Raw genomic sequence first — 25,319 nt, forward strand, 5'->3', positions numbered from 1 at the left:
CATCTTTAAGAAAAGTATCAGTCCCTAAAGATTTGATGTATCGTTAGCCCAGACTGCAGGGAGTCGTCTGCTTCCTGAGGCCACGTGTCGTGATAACAAAATCCTGGAAGGGACACTCAGCTACTGGGCTGAAATGTTCCAGAAGGTAGCCGCGGCTGGAGATTCTAAAAATACCTCAATCCAATTATTGTTTGGAACAGAAAGGCCTCCTGTAATTACAGGAAGTTAAAGTACAAACGAGGAACAGTATATGCTTCAGTATCAAACGTGAAAACGTTGCATCTGCTGTAGGCTCAACGTTCAGAAAGTGTGACGAAGGCAACGCCGCCATTTTGCATTCGGCTCTGCAACGCTTCAGCATTTCATAACAAATCCTGCTGACACTCTTGAGATTTTACACACCTCTTGTCCTCCAAAATATCACCCTTTTTCTGTTTTTGTGCATGGAAGAAAGAATCTTTTACAATCTTTTCCTTTCATGTGTCTGTCTCTGAGCACACACACAACCCTGCTTGTCCAGGATGGTGAGCTTGGCACTTTTCATGGCCCAGAAGCAGAAAGGGTGATCTGACCCCCACACCCATCATCCTGTGAACACACTTCTCTCTTTCCTTCCCTCCCTCTCTCTCTCTCTCTCTGCGTCAGAGCTTTTTTTGAGTTGGAGGTTAAAGATTACCATCTCTGATAAAGATTAACTCTCAGTCAAAGAAAGGCGCTGATGGCAGGAGTTTCTGGTGCAGGATGGTTGGTGACACGGGGGCAAGCTGTTCAGAGAGAAGTGTGGCCTGCAGCAACAGAGGAGGGTCAAAGCTAGGCTAACATGTTGGCTGAGAGGAAAAGACAGGCTGCAGTGTCATAATGTGAGACTAAAGCATGGCTAATGTGGATTTGGGAAAAGTTGTGATGCAGGTTTGCTTTTGGTTGCGCCTCTAATAGCAAACACTGCTTTAGGAAAAAGGTGACTGAATAGCAAATTCAATTCCAAAGCGGATGAAGCTTAAACCCATTTTCAGCATCTGCGGCCTCAGTAATATTCCACTGTTTGTAAATGTGGGCAAATTCGTGCGCGATCTATGCAAAGTCTTCGGAGACCGCGAATTGGGAAATTGGTTCACTGTAGCGGACGCACGTGACTTAAAAAGGCTTTAAATAGGCCTCTTGTAAACAGGATGAGCGCAGTGTTTTGGCAATATGTCTGCAGCCAGGAGCAACACACTTCGTAAGTAGCTGATTTGTTCGGATTTTACCGGTCTGAATGAAAAGAAGTTCCGCACATCATTCGATGCCCGTGCCTCCATTCCCACACTGGTGTACAACAGATGTAGAGCTATTAGACGTAACTGAGACGTGTCGGTCTTTTTCAATTTGCTCGTGGACATCCATGGCGGCAGCGTAACATATACTGTCTGTGACACAAATAGCCTGTGATACTCTGTGGGTATGTGCTGCTTCAAAGAGATGCGTGACTAGAAGAGGTTTGATTTGAGGTGACTGTACGGGAATAACTAAATGTTAGCCGAGTTTAGATAAACCGGTGCAGAGTTTTCGTTCCATTTGTTAGAACTGTCAACGTTCTCACCTTAAACAGTGTCGAAACTTTTAAAGAGACGAGACGAAAAGCATAGCAGCCCACATTTGTCATCACTTGTCCATTAGGTGTGGCTTTGTTGTAGTGTCAGCGAGGATGCTACACAACCGTTCAACCTCATTACCTTTTAAGAAAAGCGTCAAACGAACTTGATGAAAAGTGCCCTTTTGGCAACGGAAGTATCGATATTGATGGATTTGTGGGGAGGTTATTGGTAATGCTCTGCTCTGGTGGCCCAAAAAGGTTGAAAATTGTAGAAAGAACCACAACTGTGTGTGATTTAAGTAGATAGTTTAAAGCATGGCTAACATGTTGGTATATTATAACACACCTAAATATAAATTGAAAGGAATTTCATTATATACAATGACTGAAGTATTAAAGTAAAATATAAATTTGACTTTTTGTCCATTTAAATGAAGCTAAATTGTAAAAATACTGATAATCAGTAATTAAATAAATTAAACTAGATTACTTGCGAGGAAAGTAAGAAGTCTAATATATAAGGTTTCAGTATATTAATACAATTTAAATAAAGAAATCGTATACATGTAGTTGATTTTATAGTTAATGAAACCAACTTCAGTGGTCACGAGCTGCAACATTCAGCTCAGTCTAAGAGGCGAGTCTAAGCATTGTAGAGCTAGCTGGTCCCATCCTGTCGGCCCCAAACATCTGCCACTGTTTTCACTGTTTAGTAATATGGAACAAAGAAGTTTCAGTTAAAATAGGTTTGGACAAAAAAGGGGAATTCTGGGAATCCTCTGCCAGTGCATTGATCATTACAGAAGCCAGCTATTGCTGTTTCAGGTCAAAGGTCACGTTTGGCGCACTGCAGTCCACCAGTTTATCACTGGAAGTAGAGGGTCTTTCAGCCCCTTGATGTGTTTAAATAAAGGAAGAAATAGTGTGCTTATTTATTTCCTGCAAATAATGTATACTTTAATTAGATTTTATGCATGTGTATGTGACTGTTTGTCAGTGTGTGTGTGTGTGTGTGTGTGTGTGTGTGTGGGCTGGGGCAGGGCGGTGACGGCACCAGGCACTGATAAGAATGGACTGATAAAGAATGTTCGAATCATGTGAGACTTTAGACTGAAGGTGAAGCAGAAAGCAACAGCATCCATCCATCTCTCAGCACCGTGCACCCTCACCCCACTTTAACCACCCCCACCAAAGCACCATAGGAAGTATATGCACCATCTAATATTCCAAATTCAAGGGGTTTTTTGCGTCCCTTCAGCTCCCAGGAGTCTGAACCTTATGTTCACTCACTTAATCTGTCTTCTTTTTAATTATGCGCAGGCCTGCAGGCCCTTTTGTTGCTCCTGCCAGTGTCTCTCTTCCATTGGCCCCATCCTCAAAATCTGAATCCATCCTGAGGAAACAACACCCGTGTTCACTTTTATTTGGATATATGGTCTATGGAAGGGCACCGATTTCATGTTGAAAATCCCCCCTGTCCCTCTGCCTCCTCTCTATACTTAAAATGTGGCTCATCAGCTGTTTTGTGGGGTCTGGAGGCGGCCTCCTCCCTTTGTCTCGGCCTATGGGCTAGCTGGCTAAGCTAGTCGGCCCCTGCATCACTTTCTGGGTAACTTTAGACTAGTCCACTCCTGTTCTGTGGATCCTAATTTCCTTGCTGACCCGCTGAGCTGAAGTGGGGGGAGCGCATATTGGGAGACGGCGGCTGGTGCTCAGATGGACGGCAGACAGAACTATGCGTGAGTGCACGGACCCAAAAGATTAGGAAAACAAAAACAACAAAAACTTTATAGCAGTTGTCGTAGTAGTAGTAGTAGTATCGTAGTGGTGGTGATGGTGGCGCCCAGGCTGGTATTTGGAGGTCGGGGGGAATCCTCGCTTTTGATTTATGTGTTTGGAGAAAGCTGTCAAGAGCAGAAAGAGAGGCAACGCGGGCCACGGATTTTATTCCAGCACTTTAATAACACACAACAGCCGCCGCGGAAGAGCACGGGACAGCTTCTCGTCCCGCATTCATGGATGTTATTACGCGATTATACACGCGCAGAATGTTGTGAAGCCACATGAAGACTAAGAGGGCAAGATCGTGAAATCCTCTCTTGAAACGTTCTTGGATGTAGAGTCGTTTAAAGGCAGCTGGTCGCCCTGGGGCCTGCTTCCCGTTTGCCTTTTATTCGTTTCATTAGTTTCCATGTCGGGCCGTTTGGTGTCCATCAACAATTACAGATTCGCTGAAAAGCATCCTTATTTTATTATTTGAGTCTTGGGATTTTTTATTTTGTTTGGAGTTTTTTTTTTTTTTTTTTCCAAGGATGTCCCGTCCCAGCTCCGTCTCCTTCAAAATGAACCAACAATTTGCTCTCGGGGTATTTATATAAATCATATTTGATATAATTAGGCTATTTACTTCTCGGCTTGTTCGTTGCATTTCATTTATTTCTTCTTTTTTATGAAAGATTGTGTTTAATTGCGTTCAAGTGTAATTATTTGGTGCAGATTTCAGCTGCTCAACGCGGCAGTTCGCTGTTTGGAAGCGGCGCACAAACCCCAGCAAAGAAACCCGGGGAATAAAGTAGAGTGTGTAATGCGATAAGCGGAATCAATAACTTCTGAGTCACTTTAACCCCAGCCTTCATCCTTCTTCCTGCTCTTATTAGCCTACTTTTATTCCGAGATTTGGCCTGGAATATTTTACCATCAGCATTAGTTGTCAGTGGTCGCCGCTGTCTCGTGCGTTCGATCAGCCTACAAGAGGTCTGCGCTCTTTATCGGATTTTTACCAAGACCTCTCTGATTGTATATCTCTTTTCCCTCTTTCTGTCCCTCTCTATCTCTCCATCTACCCTCCCTCCCTTTCCTCTTGTATCCAACAGTTCTTAGGAGCTTTCTGGGAGCTGTTTTCTTCCACCCAAACATCAGAAAATAAGAGAAATCTCTCGGTGAGTGCAACTTTTATTTTAATAAGTACGATATTGTGACATGTTTGAACTGTTTGGTTTGTTATTTATTTGTTTGTTAACAGATTTTACGAATTGTGATAAAACACAACTGAGAATATTTAAATTTCTGCTCTAACATAAAATTATTAACGCATTCGAGTTTTAATATTCGGGACATATTGAAAAAAAATCTGGACCACAGGCCTATTTCTATTATTATTATTATTATTATTATTATTATTAGTAGTAGTAGTAGTAGTAGTAGTAGTAGTAGTAGTAGTAGTAGTATTAGTAGTAGTAGTAGTAGTAGTAGTAGGAATAAATATCTATATATTTTCTAAACTGATGAGTAGGTGCAGGTGACTGCATGTTTAGTGCGCACACATTGTAATATAATGACTTGTGCTAATGTAATATAATCCGGGCGAGTAAAGGTCAGTGTAATGGCCGCGGGTTACAGATGTAGCCGGAAATATTTCAGGTTATCATTTAATAAGACACTTATTAAAACCACCTTTTGTAACGGCGATAAGTTATCACCTCAGTGACTATGAAAGTCCACACAAGAAGCCACCGTTTTGTTTTTTTCGTTATCGTCGAGATCACTCAAGGAAAAAAACAATATTGTTAAATGATTCGTCACACTTTTAGTCCATCCTCACATTTACAGGTAAATTATTATCTTCAAAATAGAGAAAAGTCTTTTGTTTCTATGGACTTCATGCCTGAGGTCCTGGAGGGAAAGGAAAAAAAATATGGAAAAGAGGGTTTCCATGGCGCCGCGAGGCGCAGAGTTTCAGTTGTGAAACCCAATATCCGTGACTCAATCCCAAACACGGAGCCATCCATGCGCGTCTGCCATCCAAGGGAAATAGAGAATATCTGCCATCCTTTACAAGCACCGGCGTGCTTTTACAAGTCAGGCACGCATAATCCACTCTGCTCGTTCCTGCATTTCAATTCCCACGTTGTACAGCTCCGAAAAAAGAAGCACGGCGAACAAAAAAAGCGCTGATGAGCTGTTTTAGAGGTTAATGTGTAATGAGGCTCCTTTTCTTCCGCACAAAGGCTGCAGTGAAGGAAAACCTGCACACGGACACATTCTTCGGCTCCCACCTTCCACCTACACCGAGCTCATCCTCTTAGTTAAGCAGCCCACAGCCAGTGCTATCTGTTTTAAAGTTGCTCTGTTTACACACACACACACACACACACACACACACACACACACACACACACACACACACACACACACACACAAATACACACACACACGCACGCCCGCACGCTGCTGGGTGCGAGAAATCTCATAAATCTTACGTAGCCATAAACGACAGGGGTATAGCATCCTGAATAATAAAAATAGAAGGAGGCAGAGAGAGAATGTGGAGGTGTGCGTATGGTGCTGGCGGGGGCGTGAAACCTGTAGAGGACACCTCCATATTTTCATTTCCATTTTGGTCTCACCTCTCTGTTTGAAGTTCCCTCCTGAGATTTCTCATCAATGTTTTTTCCGCTTTTAGCTGGTTTTGCTCTATAACCCGAACAGTTTGGTCTTCCTTCCGACCATCTTTTATTGAGTCTTATTTCCTTCCTCCACAACCCCCCCCCCCCCCCCCCCCCCCCACACACACACACACACACACACACACAATTACTTCATGTTATAGCAACTGCTGTCATGAGACTTTGCGATCAGTTTCCTTGGTGCGCGTGTGTGATACTCTTCTCTTCCACAGTCAGGAATTTTCTTGGTTTATAACGTTTTCTTCCTTGCATAAACAGCAGCAGCAGCGGGGGGTGAGGTGTTGAAACCTCAACAATACCGACTAAGTGTCCAGTTTCTGCACAGACATTGAAAGAGCAACAACCGGGTCTCTGCAGAAATAGACGACTGGGGGGGGGGCAGTAAACTTTGTAACTTTATATATTTTGTGCCCAAAATGTCACGAAACCTTCAGAATCAGCTGATTTGACATAAATGAATGTAAGTGACGTGAAATAGATCCGTTCTATGTTCTCCGTTTAACATAATTAAAATAAATAAATAAATAAAATATCATTTTTGGACATTACTGAAGTATTAGCACCTCAATCCATTTGGGATTTTTAGCATTGATGTATTTGCGAGTATGTGCCAGTACCTTTACGCAGTGACAGGCGTGCGTAAATATACTCTGACTACGAAGTTATGGCTATAGATATTATTGATATTATTATTAAGAGTCGGATTTCAGACGTCCAAGGCGCTTTTTTTTCGAGATTTGCTTTAATAATGGGCTGTTTTAATAAGTCCACATGAACAAGTTGTTTTAATTAGTCACTGTTGACTTCGGAACTCTTTAATATAAATATGAGAGACGGATGAAAGCAACCTATCTGCCTGGCAGGGAAAACACATTTGCCTGCCTGTTTTGGACTTCCAGCCTCTCAAATTAGCATAATTTGTGAGTGACGCTGAACTGTTTGATGGGGGAATCAACGCGTCCGCAAATCAAGACCCGCTATTTCCTCCGTTACACCCCTGCCTGGCTCCATGGTGCCCGCTGTGGCTGTCAACAACAGAAGGGGAGTACCAGAATACCATCATCACAACTTCAACCAAATATTAGCCCGCTGCTGCGGCCGCCTGCCCTGTGGACTGAGCCTAGGACACATCGGCTTCCAGAAGCTGTAGCCAAGCGCAAACCCCCAGTCCCAAGACAGAGCGCCATCGCAGGCGGAGGAGAGCCGGAGAGGACGGGAGAATGGAATTATGATCATGGATGATTCGCAGCCATATTAAGAAGATGGGGTAATATTTTGTTGGAGTTCATTTTTCTCTCCTCGAACGCATTCTGCCTCTGTCGTGTGGCCACGGTGGAAGCTAGAATTTTAAGGCCATTGTTAACGGTAAGCAGCGGTGCAGGCAGCGCTGGTGCTGGGGCGGAGGGTGGAGGTGGAGGGGGTGGGGGCGCCAAGCAAGCAGCAGGCAGGCTCCCGGTAAGGCTCATCCAGCTCGTCGGCTAGCTAACATGCCCGCAGCCACCTAACACCAAGCCTGCCTGGGTGATACTTCGAGCCACCATCTTGAGTCCGTCCGGCTCTCCTTCCAGGCCGTTCATGCCACACGGTGTCCGGTCCGCCGCTGCGCCGCCGCCGCCGCCGCTGGCTCCCGGAGGTGTTGTTGTTGTGGTGGCGGTGCGTCGCCGTGCTCGCCTCAGCGCCGCACCAGGAGGGGGACGCGGAGGAGGAGAAGGACGGTGGAACCGAGCGTGGAAGGTGGAGGATTCGTTCTTTATTTAATTATTTCTCCCCGTTATTGATTAACCGGTGGACGCGTGCGGGGATTAAACCGCGATGCGGCGCTGCTGTTTGGACCGTGCCGGGCTGGACCGGGACCACCGGTGCTAGAGAAGGTAAGGAGCATCACCTCCGAGCTCCAGCAGGAAAAAGCAGAATAGCGCAGCGTGCAGCTTGAGAGCGGCGGAGTGGCTGGCTCAGTGATTTATGGGCCGTATGACTCCCATCCCGGTTCAAGAAGAGTTCACTATGCTGCCGGAGCTGCTCAACCAGCCCCCTTCTTTTTGGCCTTCCATCTCTGTTCCCTCTTTCTTTTCCTTTTTTCCTCTGCCATGCCTTACCCTCACTCTTATTTATTTACAAAGCAGAGGGTGAACCGCTCGTTCTGTCCCAGACATCCTTGCACCGCGGATCTTCTTTTTTTTTTTATTATGAATGCAATTATATTTCACAACTATGGGACGATCCAGCTCTTAGTTATTCACACATGCAGACTTCACCGGTTACGATCGTGGCAACAATGGCTTAGAGCAGGCCGTTATTGTTTCGGAGCTCAGCTATAATTGCCCCCCCCCCCCCCCCCCCCCCCCCCCCCCCATGTCTCTGTTAATGGGATGAGGATACGTGGATTGTCCAAGTTAATGCACTCTCAGTGCTTCCCTGTCCGCATTGCTCCTTATGGCAGGCGCCATTTGTAATTTTATATCCCAAGATAAAACACAGACACACTGGACACCAAGGCCAACCTCTCTTTCTCTCTCGACTCTTTCTCTCTCTCCCTCCTTCTCTGTTGTTTTTGTTGGGGTGGCTGTTTCTCGGTCGGTGTAAGTAGATTATTCAGGGAGGCGTCACAGTGAAGTTGGTGATTGTATTAAGATGTGGCCCTACAAGCCAGGGGCAGAGACATTACGTGTCCCGTTTAATGGCGAAACAGCGATATGATTTAATAACATATTCCTCCTACACTCACCGACGCCACTCCCGCTGCCCCCTCTCCTTGGGACTATTCCTCAGAGTAAATAATTAGGATTCCAGCTTGTCTACGAGAAAGATAAATGGGTGACATGTGTGACGTGCTGAGAGCAGAAGTGGGGCTGGACTGGAGCACCAAAAAGAAGAATGGTAGAACAGTTTGGTAATATTCTGAGACCAATGGGGCCTCGTGTGTATTTTAAGCACTCTTTGGTCATGTTGAGGAAATATTTATGCAAAATAGAATAATGGGTAGAACACGTTTTAACATTTAGCTCGTTTTACCATTTAAAATTAATGTGCTTAAATAAACTGTACTGTAAACAGGAATTAAAACGGCCCATTTCCCACATGAAACCTGCTAATTGAGCTGTATTTGTCTTTCGGTGGTGGCTAATGTCATTGAATCTTTGTCTATATTTTTCGTCTCAACGAATTCGTAGAAGAGACCATAATCCGCGCGCGTTTGTTTGGATCTGAACCTTGAGCAATGCTTATTGGCAGCGATTTGGAGCTGCAGCTTTCGCACCCACAGCCTCACCGTCACGTCTCCACCGTTAAAGCTTTTATCTCCAGAGGACAAATGAATGCCAGGTGCTCTCTCGCCCACCCCAGCGAGGAGCGCTAGATAGGGAGTCCAGGGGGACACCCGCTCCTCTGATTCCTCCAGCTCACATGGTTCCCTGAAGGGGCCACGATAGAGCACCGTGGCCACGGGGCCCTAATGAATCACTGACTCGTAAAGCTTCTTCCTGAGTAACCTTCCATCCCCGCGCGTGCCAGTAGTATCTTTCATTTCAAGTTTAACATTTTGAAAAAATGAACAAGTTCAGGATGTAATCACAGCAAAAAATGTAATTATTCTTTATTTATTTATTTTGTTAGAATCAACCATCTGTGTTTTATGAGGTGATCATTTCCTACTGTTAAAAGGAAAGCTACACTAGTTTTAATAATAGGTATTTATGGACCACTGCCTGTTTTTCACGCTGCACTGTGATGTAAGAGTCCCACGCAGTGATGGCTGTACTCCGATGAGTGAGGATGACTGAGGCAACAGCCGCGCAGACAGTAAATCATAGTTGGAAGGCGTGGGTTGACAGAAATGGGCTACCTACATCAGTCAGCTGCAGACAAAATATATATATATATATATATATATATATCACATGGCTGCAGCGCCGTTACACCAGGAACGGTGACGTTCAGGCCGAACGACACCACGCAAAATAGGACAGCCAAAACAATAATTAAATTTGACGTTGCAATAAAATAGTAGCGGGATTTAAACAATTTATTTTAGGATTAAAATGTGTCATGCCACAATAACATGATAAAAGTGCCTGTTTTTCATAGCAGGCAAGTGTCTCATAATAGTGTATTTTTGTGGAGATCATATAATAAATAATAGTAATAATATGAATCATAAAATAAAGCTTTAAACACATTTATAATTAATACTAAAAAACGACCTATATTAAACAACATATGTTTTGAACAGGCATTCACCTGCACATTACATTTCATTTTTTCTAGAGAAAACTTAGTTTCAAATATATAAATAATAGCACTGTAATATGATAATAGCTCTAATATAAGTTTATAATAATAATGATACATGTGTTTTAGTGTGCGTCAGTAGTGAGGGAGCACAGTTTGCCCTCCTTGTGCCCCCTTCACGAGAGCATCTGCAGGATGGGCTCAGAAGCGAGGGGGAGGGGAGGAGAGGGAGAAAAGAAAAGCACTGGTTTCTTTTCATGTCATGCTGCCTTTCAGTGCTGGAAGATGGATTTATCTCTCTCATTTCTTTATTCTACATCTCCTAACCTTTCAGGTCAGATTGCAGGGGACCGTTGGAGAGATACAGTCACGTGACACCCGGTACCAAATGGTCTTCCGGCAGTGGCTCTCAGCAAGGACCGGAGCACAAGAAGACGCCGCCACTTCTCTCAGAAATGCAGAAGACAACATACTACGACAACTCCTCGACGCTTTTCGGTGGCTACTCATCCTACCAGGTGCAGGGAGCGGCAGCGGCAGCCGCCAATGGGTTTGGGGGGTATGATGCCCCAGTCCCAGTGTCCCACCACCAGCCGGCCTTCCAGTCGGCGACCCATCTGGATGTGGATTCCTATCAGCGTTCTGCATGCTCGTTACAGTCACTGGGCAGCACCAACAGCCACCAGCAGCAGCAGCAGTTAGCCAAGACCAAGGAGCTGAATGGCAGCTGCATGCGGTCCAGCCTGCCGCCTGAGCACCACCCCAGCTCCCAAGTGTCCCCTCCACTGCCCCCCAATCCCACTAATGGTAATAGCGGGGCTCAGCAGCCGGGTGGCAGTGCTGGGACCTCCTCTAAGTCAGGCTCTAATAAGTCATCCACTTCTTCCTCCTCTATATCCTCATCCACATCGTCGTCTTCCTCCTCCCTGCCCCCTAACCCGACCTTGGCCAAGCAGATCTTTCCCTGGATGAAAGAGTGCCGGCAGACAACCAAGCAGAAAACCTGTTCACCCAGCAACAACTCTGGCAACGGTGTGTTCGATTACGCCCGTCTCTGTCTCTTCATCTGCCCCCCTCCCCACCTTGCAGCACCTCCACACGTGTGTTCCTCCCTCACCCATCTCTCCTTCGCTTCCTCGTTATTTCTCTCTCCATTTCCCTTTTTCATTAGCGTCTTTGTTCCTATTATCTCACCTTCTCGATCCTATCACCGCATCACTTTTTCCTCGCCAGTCTTATCACTGTCTGCTTTCAAGACACGTATCCCCAGAGGCTTCCAAGGTTTTCTCCGACTATTATGCTAAATCAAGTCTCCGCGAGGCACTGGTGCAGACAGGGAAATGAGCAGCAGAAAAATAGTCTTTCTGACTAGCATTTGCATTGGTAGATAGTTGGATCCAACTTAAAGCTATCTAAAGTTGGTGATTACATAATTAGCGATCTTCACCCCAGAGAAAGTGTGTTATCACTCACCTAATGCATACTAAAGCACATAAATAGAGAAGCTTACAAGCAATTGAACGAACCAGAGGCCAGAGATGTCGTCACTAACCACTTCAGAGAGCTTTGCTTTGCAATTTAAAATCAGAATATGATTTACAGAGCAGTCGTGATATAGAAAAACAATCATACAAAGGATCACAGACGCATCAAACATTACTCTTTGTGACAAGACATAATACAGATTATTAAGAATGGGATGCGTATTGTCAAATATCATCCAAAAGTAGAGAAAACAGTCAGAGTCGTGGTCATTTTCTTTTCCCAAAACTTCATTATGTCAATAATAGCTAATTACCACAAACATGAAGCTCGTTTAACCTCCTGTAAAGAGGAGGATATTAACAGGACTATTCAGTGTCATGCACAATAACAGATTAGCCAATTTTTAGAGCCAGGGAGGCTGACAAGAAGACATTTGAAATGGAAGGAGATTAACCGATGGCAAAAAAAAGCCCTGCTGGATTACACACTTCAAAATAAACTCCGTATGTGATAACAGATCAAAGTATTATTTCAATTTATTTATCAATGAGGGCAAATACGTCTCGCGACAACGTGGGTCGTGTGTTCCAAAACCTTTCAGTGGCACATTGTGTAGTCATGAAAGAGCTTATTGAAGAGAATTTTCAATCTTGCATACGCTGCTTCATATTTCTGGTATACTGTATTCATAATAATGGATGTTTATTCTGATGGCCGATAGAATCCAAGTTGAATTTGACCTTCTCTGCAGTCATTTTTAATATGAAAGCATCATCAGCTAGTGCTGTGACACATGCTAACGCTATTATAACAGGTCAGAGATGGCCCCTGCTGGTTCATATAGATAAAAACTATCTGATTTGTAGGATCTATTGCTGCATAAAGGGATTAGCCCTATTTGGACAAAAGCTTAATACGTGGATTCAAAACAATTCCCCTGAACACCTGAACCCTGAAACAACTCAATTAGCAAAAAGAAAAAAAATTTGGGTGGACGGAAAATTAGAACATTTTTAACATGCTGCGGAGAAAAACAAATGAGCCTAATGAGCATGATCATGCAGTATTACGCCACTAGTGTTCTTCAGTTCCTGTGTTCTTTCTGCTGAAATATTGGCAGGTGGTGGATTTAAGGTTTAGCATAATCTGACTTGAAGACACAGCTGACAATAACACACTGTAAACATTGCTGTGCTCCATTCATCACGTCCTCTGTTTCACTGCTTGATGAGGCGGGTTTACGCTGCGCTGATGTGAAGCAGGACGTCTCCGCTAACATCCTGTTAGGTTTTGGGCTAAATATCGTATAAATGTGTTGAGAACTTTTACTCCTTCGACTGACTCATGTGACACTCATGTGTGCTGCAGCTGTTCTTGCTTTAGGGGGGGGTCGTCGTCCTCATGGAGATGCAATTTAGCCGCCCATGGCCAGTGCTGGGCTTCGGCTCTTAATAACTGCCACTGTTATGAAGTGCTGACAACTAATATCAAGGGATAATTCAACCAGCACGGCCAGACACCCTCCCCCCGCACCCCCCCATTGTTTTGCTACCAGCATGCAGTTGGATCATTTATGCTTTATTATTATTATTATTTATTATTTATGCTCACTGTGTTCTTTTGTATTTCTGTCACATTTTCTCTTTCATTTCTATTTGTCAATCCTTGTTTACCTTTATTTAAACGTATTGTTTCCCTTTGCAGCTTCAGGAGGGGCGGAGAGCGGCAGTAGTGGGGAAAAGAGTCCGACTGGAGGCTCCTCTGCATCTTCCAAACGGGCTCGCACGGCGTACACCAGTGCTCAGCTGGTGGAGCTGGAGAAGGAGTTCCATTTCAACAGGTACCTGTGCCGGCCACGCCGCGTGGAAATGGCCAACCTGCTCAACCTTTCCGAACGCCAGATCAAGATCTGGTTCCAGAACCGGCGCATGAAGTATAAGAAGGACCAGAAGTCCAAGGGCTTGAGTTCCAGTTCTGGAGGACCCTCACCCACTGGTTCCCCTCCCCTGACCATGCAGTCTTCTGCGAGCTATCTCAACTCCATGCACCCAATGGGAGGGGGTGGAGGCTATGATGTCCCTTCTCCGCCATCCTTTGGTAAGCCCCACCAGGGGGTGTCTTATGCCATGTCTACTGCCTACTCCAATGTCCCAGTGAAGGGCTGTCCTCCCCAGCAGAAGTATGGTCCTCCTGACCCGGACTATGGTGACCCACATCCCCACCACAGCCTTGTCCAAGCAAACAGTGCTGGCTATGGGACTCCCACCAACATGCAAGGCAGTCCAGTTTACGTAGGGGGTGGCAGCTATTTGGAACCCATGCCCGGCTCGGGCCCCTCTATGTATGGACTGAACCACCTTGGCCCCACGCCAACCCACCATCAGACCATGGACTACAACGGTGCTGGGCCAATGTCAGCCACCAACCAGCACCATGTTGGCGGCGGGGGTCCACCAGGTCCCTGCGACCCACCCACACACCCCACATACACCGAGCTGTCGGCGCACCACACCTCGTCTCAGGGCAGAATCCAGGAAGCACCCAAGCTCACTCACCTGTAGCAGGTTTGGAAACTAAATAACCATGTAGGACATAGTGAAGACACAGACAACTAACAGACATACTAACATATGGGGACGGCTGCAATGCGATGGCAGGACAGGCAGAATGAGACAGACCGAAGGCGGTCAGTGGTTTGCCTTACACCCACAGTGTTGGTTGTAAAGCCCTACCTTGTTTCCTCAGTCTTGACAATAACTCCATCTGATCTGATTAGGGCCAAAGCTTCTACTATTACTGCAAATGTATATTTAAGCTCATTTAAAAGAAGTGAAGAATCTGCCCATTATCAAACGAGACAAATAATCTCTAAACCATTGATAAATGCACCACAGAGGTCAAATCATCAGGACTCTGCTGCAATCAAAAGAAAAACAATACAAATCAGAAGACTGATTTTCAAATCAGTCGTCTCACCATTCTAGACCACATAGTTTTGGTGAGCAGATAGAAACTCCGTATCTGATCTGGCTTGGTCTGCAAAACCAGTTCTCTGACCTAGCATGCGGTGTAAAATTTACTTTGATAATGACATCTTTCCCTAAGACTAACAGACTTGCAAAGAGCTCTGCTGCCTGGAAAATGAAATAGTTGCGATTTTAATGGGCAGTTAACGAGGTGCTTAGATTTATGACACCGAGCTCTCTCCCCCTCCAGGCAACACATGTTGTTGTCAGCCTAGCTAAGCTATGTGGTGGCTCTCCCCCTCCATCAGCCAGAAAAAGCGAGGGAGAGCAGAAATGAATGTTGGGAGCTGCAGCAGCGCTTGTCCTCCTCTACTCCTGTCTTTAAAAACCACTGGGCTCTCTTCACTTCGCCATGTCCTTCTGCCTGGTGCCTGTCTCCATCAGTCATGACCCCTGCCTGTGGCAGCAGCACATGTCTTCTGAAGTGGCACAAGGTCTCAATATATCTCAATACCCCCCTCCCCAACATTCACACGCATATGCACATACACTGATCACCGCACGCATGCTCACCTATCCTTTAATCACAGAAGAAAACAGGGTTTAAGAAGCTACGCGCTAACGTGGCTCCAGTAGACATAGGCAGTGTGAGCTAGCCACTGCTTCATACACACCCATGTCCACAGCGATGCTAAGCTAACCTCCGTTTTTGTTGACACATCTGCAGCCGGCTGAATCTGGTTGTTGACATGTTCAAATAAACACACGAGAGGACATGGAAAAAACATTTTTATATTATTATTTTAGCACATCATCGACACAGGGTAATAAGAGCAGAGAAAACTATTTATTTAAGTTTGGGTAAGTCTTTGCTCTCTCTCTCTCTCTCTCTCTCTCTCTCTCTTTCTCTCTCTCTCTCGAAGAGTTCACTTCAATTACGGACTTCAATGCATAAATGTCCACATTTTTAATCTTGTATTTTGTTTTTCGCCTTTCTTGACTTTTAACGTGGATACAGGGTATATATTTGAACAAAAATGCATGTCCCAGAAATCGGAGCTGATGTGTATCGCACATTTTGAAAACAACTGGGTTCGTGTGCAGGAAGTGTTAGTGAGGGGAGTCCGGGTCAGCTGGCAGGGGAGACCCTGGCCACGGCTGACCCCCACCACCCTCTCTGGGCTGTTCTGGAACTAGGAACCCGTTGTGTGGTTTTTAAAACGGCAGATCGACACATATGCTTTTCACATCTGGGCATCATTGTTGCACTTAGAGTTTACATTTTGATGGTTAAAGTTAAGAAAATAATGATAATGAAATCTTATTTTGAAGACGGAAGGCCCTCCAATCAAAGTGTCTTTCGCCAATGTGTGTTCGAGTGAACATTCATATATAAATATTTATTTGTTATAGCCAGTTTAAAAAGACTTTCTGTTTTGTATTATTATTTATCCTTCATGTATTTATATATAGAAAAAATACTGTACTTTTTTAGTATTTACCTGTAATGAAAGAAAAAACAGCATTGATTCTTCTTGTCCATTGTACTGACGTTACATTTTTTTAGTTCTTGTACTTTAGAAGAAAATACGTAGGTTTTTTTGGTTCTTATGATCCTTGTACATAAATATTTTGGCTTGTACAGGGAAAAATAAGGCAAAGGTGGGGATTGGTGACCCATCTGAGCTTAGCCGGAAAATTTAGAAAAACTATTAGCTGGAGAAAAAAAAGAATGAGACTTTTTGAAGAAAAAAAACACCTTTTTTGTCCTTTGTAGCTCCTTTTTCTTTTCATTGTTGAGAGAGTTGTCTGTTGAACAATTCTTTAATAAAAGTGTTATGTTATTCAGAGCTATCGTCAGTTTCCTACCACTTAATAACCAGTCATGGTCAGAAAGATTTGCCCACATGGAAATCTACCAGCAGGATTGCCACGGTAACACGCAAACTACCCAGGGTACTGCTGGTCTCCTCCAGAGTGGCAGTTGTGGTAAAGTTCATCAAATATGAAAATAGACATACTGTATGTAAGGCCCCGGAATGTGTGAAGCGAGGTGTGTGGTGATGCATGTTAGTGTGATCAAATGTTCTGTCTGCTCACGGTGACCGAGGCTGACACCAGTGTTGGGTTACAGGTCAGTGCCTCGGGCTAAAACTCTGACAAATCACTGTATCTGAATCCTACAGACATGAAACATGTCTGAAGCACAAAGAAAACCATATGCCGCCCTGACTATTGGAAACATGCTTCCCGTGTCTCGTGTGCTGTGTGAATAACAGAGGGAACTTTTTGGAATTATTATTTTGGAGATTTTTTCACCAAAGCACAGAGATGCTGGTCATAATTCTTCTCTCTGAAGGTCTGAAGGTTTCACTAACGCCTTTCAGACGTGATAGCTGAGAATGATACGGAGGGTCTGAGAGAGGCAACTGCTGATTAACTCATGTTTACGTCTGATCAGGGAACATTTTTCATGCTGAAATAACACATCTGGAGAGCCAAAATTGGTCACTGTTTATTCTCATTTGTGTGCCAGACTGAACAACGACTCTAATGTGCAGTTGTGTAAAAAAAGAAACTCCTCCTGACTTTTAAAGCATCCCATAGCCTTTAAAACTCTGAACAAGACGTTTAAAGTGATTTACTGACGTCAGAGTTATTTCATTGCATGATTGATGATCAAAAACAGAGTGCTAGGAACCATTCAGACCTTCCAGCAGATAACAGGGGTTGTCTCTGGTTCTTTCTTTATTTCACTCTGTTTGACAATTTAAAAATAAAATTGACTGCACTTGTAGATGAAGAGTTATTTTACTGCCAGATGAATAGTTTTACTGTCGTCAAGGCAGTAAAGCATGTTTTTTAAGGCTCCAAAGCCCCAAAAGGCAGAAGAGGCAAAGTTGTAGATGTAGAGATATCAACTTTGCTCTTTTTTCGTTTCTTGTGTTGATGTTTATGACTAAAAAAAAGCCTGAGGCCTGCGCCATGATGCAGTCACGTGTCCCCCCCCCCCCCCCTCCTCCATTTATTTCCCTTTTGCACACATGTGCTCCCAGACCAAAGAGAGCAGGGGAAAAAAGAAAAAAAAACTTAGGGCATAAATCAGACTCCCATAAATAATGGTCGTGCTTCCCCTTTACATCTCCGTTAGACTAACAGACAATAAAAACACCAATAAGCAGAGATTGGATCTAATTTATTGCCTCATAAAAACAGACACAGAGCTGCAGCGTGGCTTCAATAAGTCAGTCGGAGCGCGGAGCAGCGCAGTCAAAAACTCGCCCTGAAAACTGACGTTAAAGATACATGCTGAGATATAAGTTAGCGACATTTTCATGCTGAGGATAAAGTCTAATATTTATAAATACAGAGAAGACAACACTAGTTCTCCTACTATTAATAGTAAAAAACGATATTTGTCTAGACAATTTTCTAAAATAGATTTACATTACAAATAATTTTAAACAGCACAGATATATGGCGAAAGAAAATCGTTTACCCTACCATTTTATACCACAAAAGAAAACGGACGGCCAAAGAAATGAAGTAAAAGAATTCCTCAAAATCAAAATGGCCAATGTTTTAGATGAATGGTGAATGAAAAGCTTCCAGGTCCACATCAATAAAAGCATTTAACTAAATAAAAATGGGATGGAAAAAAGTGTTGTTACGCTGGAGCTCCGTCAGCAGATTGTGTGCTGTTTTGGGGGTCTATAAATGTGTGTGTGTGTGTGTGTGTGTGTGTGTGTGTGTGTGTGTGTGTGTGTGTGTGTGTGCGCGTGTGTGTGTGTGTGTGTGTGCTCTCGTGCAAACTCGGCCTACACACTCAGCCTGCGCTCAATGGCCCGAACTCCCACACAAATTTCTGCTTTTTCAGCCTCTCTTTCAGAGCCAGGGGGGCCGAACCCAAATGGCATGGGAAAGAAATGTAGACGGTGGGGGAAGACGTAGAACAAATATTGCATCCATTTGCCGCCGGTCTTTTTTTTTTTTTTTGCGTGCAGATTGCTGCGTGATATGCGTGTATAGCACTGAAAATATCAAAACATGGCAAATAATGGAGCTGAGAGGAAGACTGGGAGAGCACGACCGGAGGTTAGCTTGTTATTTATGGAGCGAGAGGGGCTGCTGTCAGGCTCTTTGCAGGGAGAGAAAGATTGATCACCGCACTTCTTTTTTTTAACCCGGTCTCCTCGGGCCCTCCCCAAAAATAGGCTATCCTCTATTAAACTACTTTAGATCTATCCTAAAATCTACATAAGCGTCTGGTTAGCTCTGAAAATCACTCAGCACACTCGCACTACTACAGTCGCAGAAGCAGCGAGTGCTTTATTATTTCCAATATTAGAAAGTACTGGAGGCATGCGCTCTTCCACCCCCTTTTTCCAAGAGACCTCGCAGTGAACTCTCCCTCTCTGTGTGCAAACATTTTAAAACACACACACACACACACGTTACACTGAAAAGGGGGGTGAGAGAAACATGGTGATAAGAACTATGGGGTTGGTTCAGGATTATCTCCTGCTTTCTTCCACGCCTAATATTAATAACAATTCCAAACACATTTAGAGTCTATGAAATACAAAAATGCACTTACAGTCCACCAGGCTCACCCTCCCAGTTATATCTGAGTGTCTGACTACGCTCTCCTGGCTGTGTTGTGTAGAATTCATCCTCTCCTCCTGCGCTCCTGTACCATCTAAAATACATTGTCTGTGTCTGAGATGAGGCATTTCTGCTTCTGTCATACTCACTGCTACAAGATTAATGTGTTACATGCTGTAAACACTATTTTAAGGGGTGCCATATTGTAAACGGCGCTGGCCAGTTCCGTTCACCTAATGCTAATTGTCATTACATCACCCAGTGCACCCAAAGGAGGGAAGAAACGATCCAAAGATGCTCTTTTGTTTGTGCGTAACACTGGACCTGGATGCGCCAGCCCGCCGCCCACACAGCGCACATGGCGACCGGTCGCCTTCTCGTTTTTTCCTCCCCTGAATTTACCCCCCGTTCGGACAAAACAAAAGCAGCTACCCCTGTAATGGAGCCTCTTCTTGCCACAGCATTTGGTTAAAAAAAATAATAATGCCGCTTCCCACAGCCATCGCCGCCGCCAGGCCCGGGCCCCGCGATTGGTGAGTTTGGATCACGTGACCAGGAATTGGCTGCAATTTCGCCCCATAGTTCTTCATTTTAGCCTACCCAGGTCCCCATACGCTATATCACCAATATACACAATTATTATATAGGCACCGCATTTACGCCATTGCGGTCGGGAGACAGATGATCGCGCGTGTATTTATTTATTTATTTATTTTCTCCGAAGCCATGCCGAGCTATGTGTATGTGAATGCGTGAGCGTGCGTGCGCTTATGTGTTTTGCTTTTTTTTTATTTTGGGGTAGGGATTGTTCTGGGGTCTTGGCGTTTGAGGAGGAAATCGGTTGGAGAGAGCTATGAATTTTGAATTTGAGAGGGAGATCGGTTTTATAAACAGCCAGCCGTCTCTAGCAGAGTGCCTGACGTCCTTCCCCGCCGTCCTGGAGTCATTTCAAACTTCATCAATCAAGGAGTCGACAGTAATTCCGCCTCCCTTCGAGCACACCATCCCCAGTCTCAGCCCCTGTGCAGCCAGCCAGCCGAGACCGACTGCAAGGAACCAACAGAACCGGAGAAACTCCAACACAAATGGCATCCAGACGCACCAGCGAGCCGCCCAGCAGCCCTGCCCGCCCGGCCAGGCCCCTGCCACGGCGACGGCGGCCGGTCCGATGGCCCCCGAGTTCCCCTGGATGAAAGAGAAGAAGTCGTCAAAAAAGTCCTCCAAGCCTGGAAGTAGCTCCGGCGGTGGCGCACCCATTCTGCCCCCTTCTTCAGCCTCCCCGTCGCCCACCGCCTCCGGGTACGCTTCGGCGTCCATCGAGTCGCCCACAGGTCAGTCTTTGCTGGCATGCGTAAGAGTGCGTGATGGCTGTGCAGCATGTGCTTCAATTTCTGTCTGCATTTTCGTTTAATCTCTCCCCGAAATGTAACTTACATTTCATTAAACGCGACATGGTGTGCCATTTATTGCGCTGTGTTTGGGTGCGCGAGTGCGCGCGCGTGCTCAGTGCATGTCACATCGAGACCACCGCATTATGCTGCAGTGCTTTGCACACTCTCCATCAGGAATTTAAATGTGCACATCAAGGGAGTGGGAACTTTCGTTTCAAGATCACGTTCATTCCTCCAGATCAGACTTTTTCCACATATTTTTTTTATTTTTTAAAAGCATGCTGATGTGGAATTAATTGTTGTACATCAAGACAGACAAATGGCATTTATTTCATTTCCTCCATCCTGCAGATAATCCGTGGTGCAACCTGTGTAATTTGGCTGCTTGGTTGCTGTGATTTGATACCAATGCAGCATCACCTCCCCCACGTTATATATTCATAACACAACTGAGAGGGTAGCCATGTTGGATGGAGGTAATGGCAGGAGGAAAAACACGTAGGGTGGGGGTTGGGGAGTGTAAAGTATAACCACACTGGTTAGTGCATATGGTCTTGTTTTAGACCATTTAGGCTTTTGCTTTGCGTTATTTCTGTCCTTACATGCAGCCATTTCCCTCCCTTTTCTCGTTTTTTTAAAGTACACCTTCATTCTCATTTTCCCCTGTCTGGCATCATTTCCTGCCTTCTCTGATGGTGTGCGTAAATCCATTGAGAATATTGTGCTTTCTGACACTTTCGCTTCAAGTCAACATTTCCTTTTACACGTCCCATGATACATTTATATTTCCCCTTTTCCTTCTGATCACATGCTCCATCCTCTGCTAGTCCTGGCTCACTGAGGCTCCACGACTGAACCTACTTTGAAAGTCATCTGTCTTTATCTGCTCTGGAAAATCTTTGTTATAATTTCCCTCTAAGTGCTGAATGTTCACTCTTATGTGTTGCCTCACTTGTGTAATTTGAAGGAGTTGTTTTATTGCAGGTTTTGTGTTTTATTACTTGCTTTATTACAGCCGCAAGAGCCGAGGGGATTTCTGGATTATTTTCTGACGGAAAAGTCTTCAAAGCAATAAAACAAATACACAAAGCTCTCCCATTAGAAATAAAAAAGAGAGATAAATAGAATATAACGTATTTTTAATATCTAGAAAAATAGACCCTGCACATAAATTTCACCGTGTCGTCAATTTTATGTTCCTTTCTCGCCTCAGATCAGAGCCAGGCGGGTCTGGATGCTGGAGGAGCCGGGTCCCGCCGGCTGCGCACCGCCTACACCAACACGCAGCTGCTGGAGCTGGAGAAGGAGTTCCACTTCAACAAGTACCTTTGTCGGCCCAGGAGGGTTGAGATCGCCGCCCTTTTGGATTTGACCGAGCGTCAGGTCAAAGTTTGGTTCCAGAATCGGCGGATGAAACATAAACGCCAGACGCACCACCGGGATGGCAGCGGCGGAGGCAACGACTCCAACGAGCCGGGCGGCTTCGAGCCGCTCGAAGGCGCCGATGCTTCCTCTCCGTACTCGAGCCAGCCTTTGGAAGCATCTGGCACCGGGGAGTCGGAGAGCGAGCAGGGCAGCTCCAATCCATCTTCGGCCGCCTACGCTAGTGACAGCGGGGACAATGCGCAGTCCACAGCGGAGGAGGGAGGCCTCCTGGGCTGCCCCGATCGCCAATCGCTTTCTGCTGTGTCCGGCTCCTCCGCCACTCACCTCCACCCGCTCACCGCAACGAACTCCAGCGACAACCAGGCCCCCCTGCAGCTCAACCGGACCGGGCCCGAGCCGTCGTTCAGCGAGCAGCGGGACTCCTCCATCCCCTCCGCGACCGCGGCGCTTCCAGACCTGACGTTGTTCGCGACAGACGCCTGCCTGTCACCCAGCCTGCAGAGCTCCCTGGACAGCCCGGTGGATTTCTCCGAAGAGGATTTTGATCTATTCACAAGCACACTGTGCACTATAGACTTGCAGCACCTCAACTTCTGAGAGCGCAACGGCGCTTTAAACTGAGAGGACTGAGAGGAACGATCGTGGACCGGAGTTGATTCTGGGGTTGAAAAAGCCTCTCTGCTACATTCCTGAAAACAATTCTCACTTACAATTATGTTCCTTTCAATATATTTTCGTCTTCTTGCTGGTTATAATGTAGACTTAGAAGCGCATATTTAAAAAAAAAAAAATTAAAGGGGAAGTTGTTTTTCTTTTTTTTCCACGATCGAAACGTGGTGGATTTTTTTCATCTCTTGTCCAAATTTCAGGTATTTGCCTTTTTAAAGATTTTTTTTTGTTTACCCTTAACACTATTTGTGGATATGTTTCTGGTGCAGCTTCGTGGATCCTTAATAACTTCTCAGGAACTGTTCTCGGGGTCTGAAGGTGCAGAGAGCTGGACTGTTCTCATCCTTTCAACGGAGGAATGAATTCACTGAAGACGAGAAGTACTGCTGATCACCCGACTTTTAGACCCTAGTTTATTTATTCAGATTCTTTAATAGTGCAAATCCAAATTATTTATTGTACATATATTTTCATAGTGGAATAAAATATAATAAAAACACACACACACGACAATTTATTAGCCGCTGTCATTTTCTTTTAAAAGCGAATTTCCAAAACTGGCCAACGCACTAAAAACAGTTATATAATAGGCTAATAAACTATAATAGGCAATAGATTTTTATTTGTATTCAAAATTACATATATTTGATAAATAATATAACTGAAACAAAAATAATGAATTGCATTCCAATAGTTAATGAAAACACAACAATGGGTTTATTTTATATTCCACCTGCAGCATCTTTTAAAGTAGGCCCACAAATATATGTATAAGAAACACATTGGTATAATTTTATAAAATTAATTTTTCGGCAATTTCTTGGGCTAATTAAAGTTGGGTCGTATGAAAAACAATTCAGGATACGTTTGGATAAACAAAGTTTTACAATTTCTCAATTTAAAGACGATGATAAAATCTAGTTCCACCTTCAGCCTTTATATAAAGATAAGGCTGAATAAATGAGCGAGTCATCCTCCCCACTGAAGCAGCCAGGAGGGGAACATCTCAGTGTCTTTGCTCTTTGTCATACATTAGCTTAGCGCAGCTAACTCGCAGGCTACGAGCAGAAGTTAATGGCTTGTTTAGCATGGTTCAACTGTAGGTGTAAGCAAGATTCTCCCTGTCTAGTGTTGGTGAGGCGCTAAATTTTAACTTTGCACTGCGTAGTCTTCCTCACAGTCTGCGTTTAGCACCGAGTTAACGCAGATAGCTGCTTGGATGCTACGTTAACTAGCTGCTGCTCCAGCAGAGTCAAAATGGCGCTGGAGACAAAGCAGGATGTGAACAATGAGCAGTGGCAGCCATTACAGGATGACTGCATCTCTGTGACAGACACTCTGTGTGTGTGTGTGTGTGTGTGTGTGTGTGTGTGTGTGTGTGTGTGTGTGTGTGTGTGTGTGTGTGTGTGTGTGAGAGAGAGAGAGAGAGAGAGAGATAGGAAGGACTCTCAAATGGAGCTTAGTAAGCACTGTGACTGCTAATAATATTTATCATATATAATAAATACCAATCTTTGTTTATTATTATTATTATTATTATTATTATTATTATTATTATTGAAACTCTTTGAAATTTTCTCATGATCCAAAACAGCAGTATTAACGGCACTATTTAATTACAGTATTCAATTCTGCAGGTGAGGAAAGCAGTTGGTGAAACAACAGAAAAAGATTCTGCTTCACCGCAACAGTTCCACAGATAAAACTATCAATGAAATCAGACTTCACCATTACACGTATTAATCTAAAACAACACCTAATTTCAAGAAAAACAACTGTTACTGATATTTCACTTTTTAGCATTTCAATGTTATGCGTGTTTCCAGTTTCCTGCCACAACCGTATCTCTAAATACTAATGAAAACTGTTAACCAATCTGATATTTAGGATAATACTCAACCAAGAACAACAGGTTTAAACACTCTTTGAGTTCCAATCATGCGTATATTGAACTTAGAAAAGTCTCCCACATGAATTTATCAAAAATTGAATCCACTATTACTTTTATTTCAAGAAATAACCAACTAAGGAACCGCTGAACTGAAGACTAACAGCACATCTATTGTAAAAAGTTGGAGGTCTGTGATAACAGATAGTCACACTCCAGCTGGACAAGTAAAAATGACACATGCTTTGATCTGTCCGTCTGAATATGTGAAATTATGAAATACAGATACGTGGTCGTCACTCTACATGATTAAATACACCAGTTTATTAAAAATATGAATCACTTTTAGCTTAAATTGACAAAATCAAAATCGATTTTTTTTTTTTTAAATGACATAATCTACATAATATTAGGGATTTGACCTGGCCTATGTGCTATTTTTGGTCTTTATGTCGGGTACTGTTTTCATCTTTAGAGAGTTATCCTCCCCATGCGACAACATGATGGATCTCAGTTAACACCTTCACACTGTTTTACACCCACATAAAGTTAATCTATGTTTGCAAAACTAAAGATTAGAAAATGTGCGGCCTTTCTGTCTTTGGCTGTCCCATAACAATCCATCCAAGTGTATCTTGTAGACAAAGAGATTACAAAAGAGAA

The 25,319-nt window shown here is 44.2% G+C and overlaps 2 protein-coding genes across 14 annotated transcripts in view; both read left to right on the top strand.

Annotated features, from left to right (window-relative positions):
* hoxb3a (homeobox B3a) overlaps positions 1 to 16,567 on the top strand; it is a 68,730-nt gene extending 52,163 nt beyond the window's left edge. For 7 of the 13 annotated variants that reach the window (XM_011603562.2, XM_011603561.2, XM_029836630.1 and 4 more), the window contains 3 exons: positions 4,447 to 4,512; positions 10,601 to 11,298; positions 13,456 to 16,567. In XM_011603562.2, coding sequence (XP_011601864.1) covers positions 10,722 to 11,298; positions 13,456 to 14,312 — 1,434 coding nt within the window. In that variant the 5' untranslated portion in view covers positions 4,447 to 4,512; positions 10,601 to 10,721 and the 3' untranslated portion in view covers positions 14,313 to 16,567. Of the gene's footprint in view, positions 1 to 733; positions 1,220 to 2,485; positions 3,313 to 3,918; positions 3,940 to 4,446; positions 4,513 to 6,435; positions 7,307 to 7,383; positions 7,911 to 10,600; positions 11,299 to 13,455 lie in introns of those variants that run through there. The other 6 variants (XM_011603560.2, XM_029836635.1, XM_029836636.1 and 3 more) reach the window with 6 other exon arrangements.
* A 1,256-nt stretch (positions 16,568 to 17,823) lies between these two features.
* Positions 17,824 to 22,890, top strand: hoxb2a (homeobox B2a). The gene is made up of 2 exons (XM_003964259.3): positions 17,824 to 20,653; positions 21,927 to 22,890. Exons 1-2 carry the CDS (start codon positions 20,176 to 20,178, stop codon positions 22,694 to 22,696), a joined length of 1,248 nt encoding a protein of 415 aa, XP_003964308.1. The 5' UTR covers positions 17,824 to 20,175; the 3' UTR covers positions 22,697 to 22,890.
* Positions 22,891 to 25,319: the final 2,429 nt, after the last annotated feature.

Source organism: Takifugu rubripes, chromosome 5 (genome assembly GCF_901000725.2).
Source record: "Takifugu rubripes chromosome 5, fTakRub1.2, whole genome shotgun sequence".
Classification (NCBI taxonomy): Eukaryota; Metazoa; Chordata; class Actinopteri; order Tetraodontiformes; family Tetraodontidae; genus Takifugu; species Takifugu rubripes.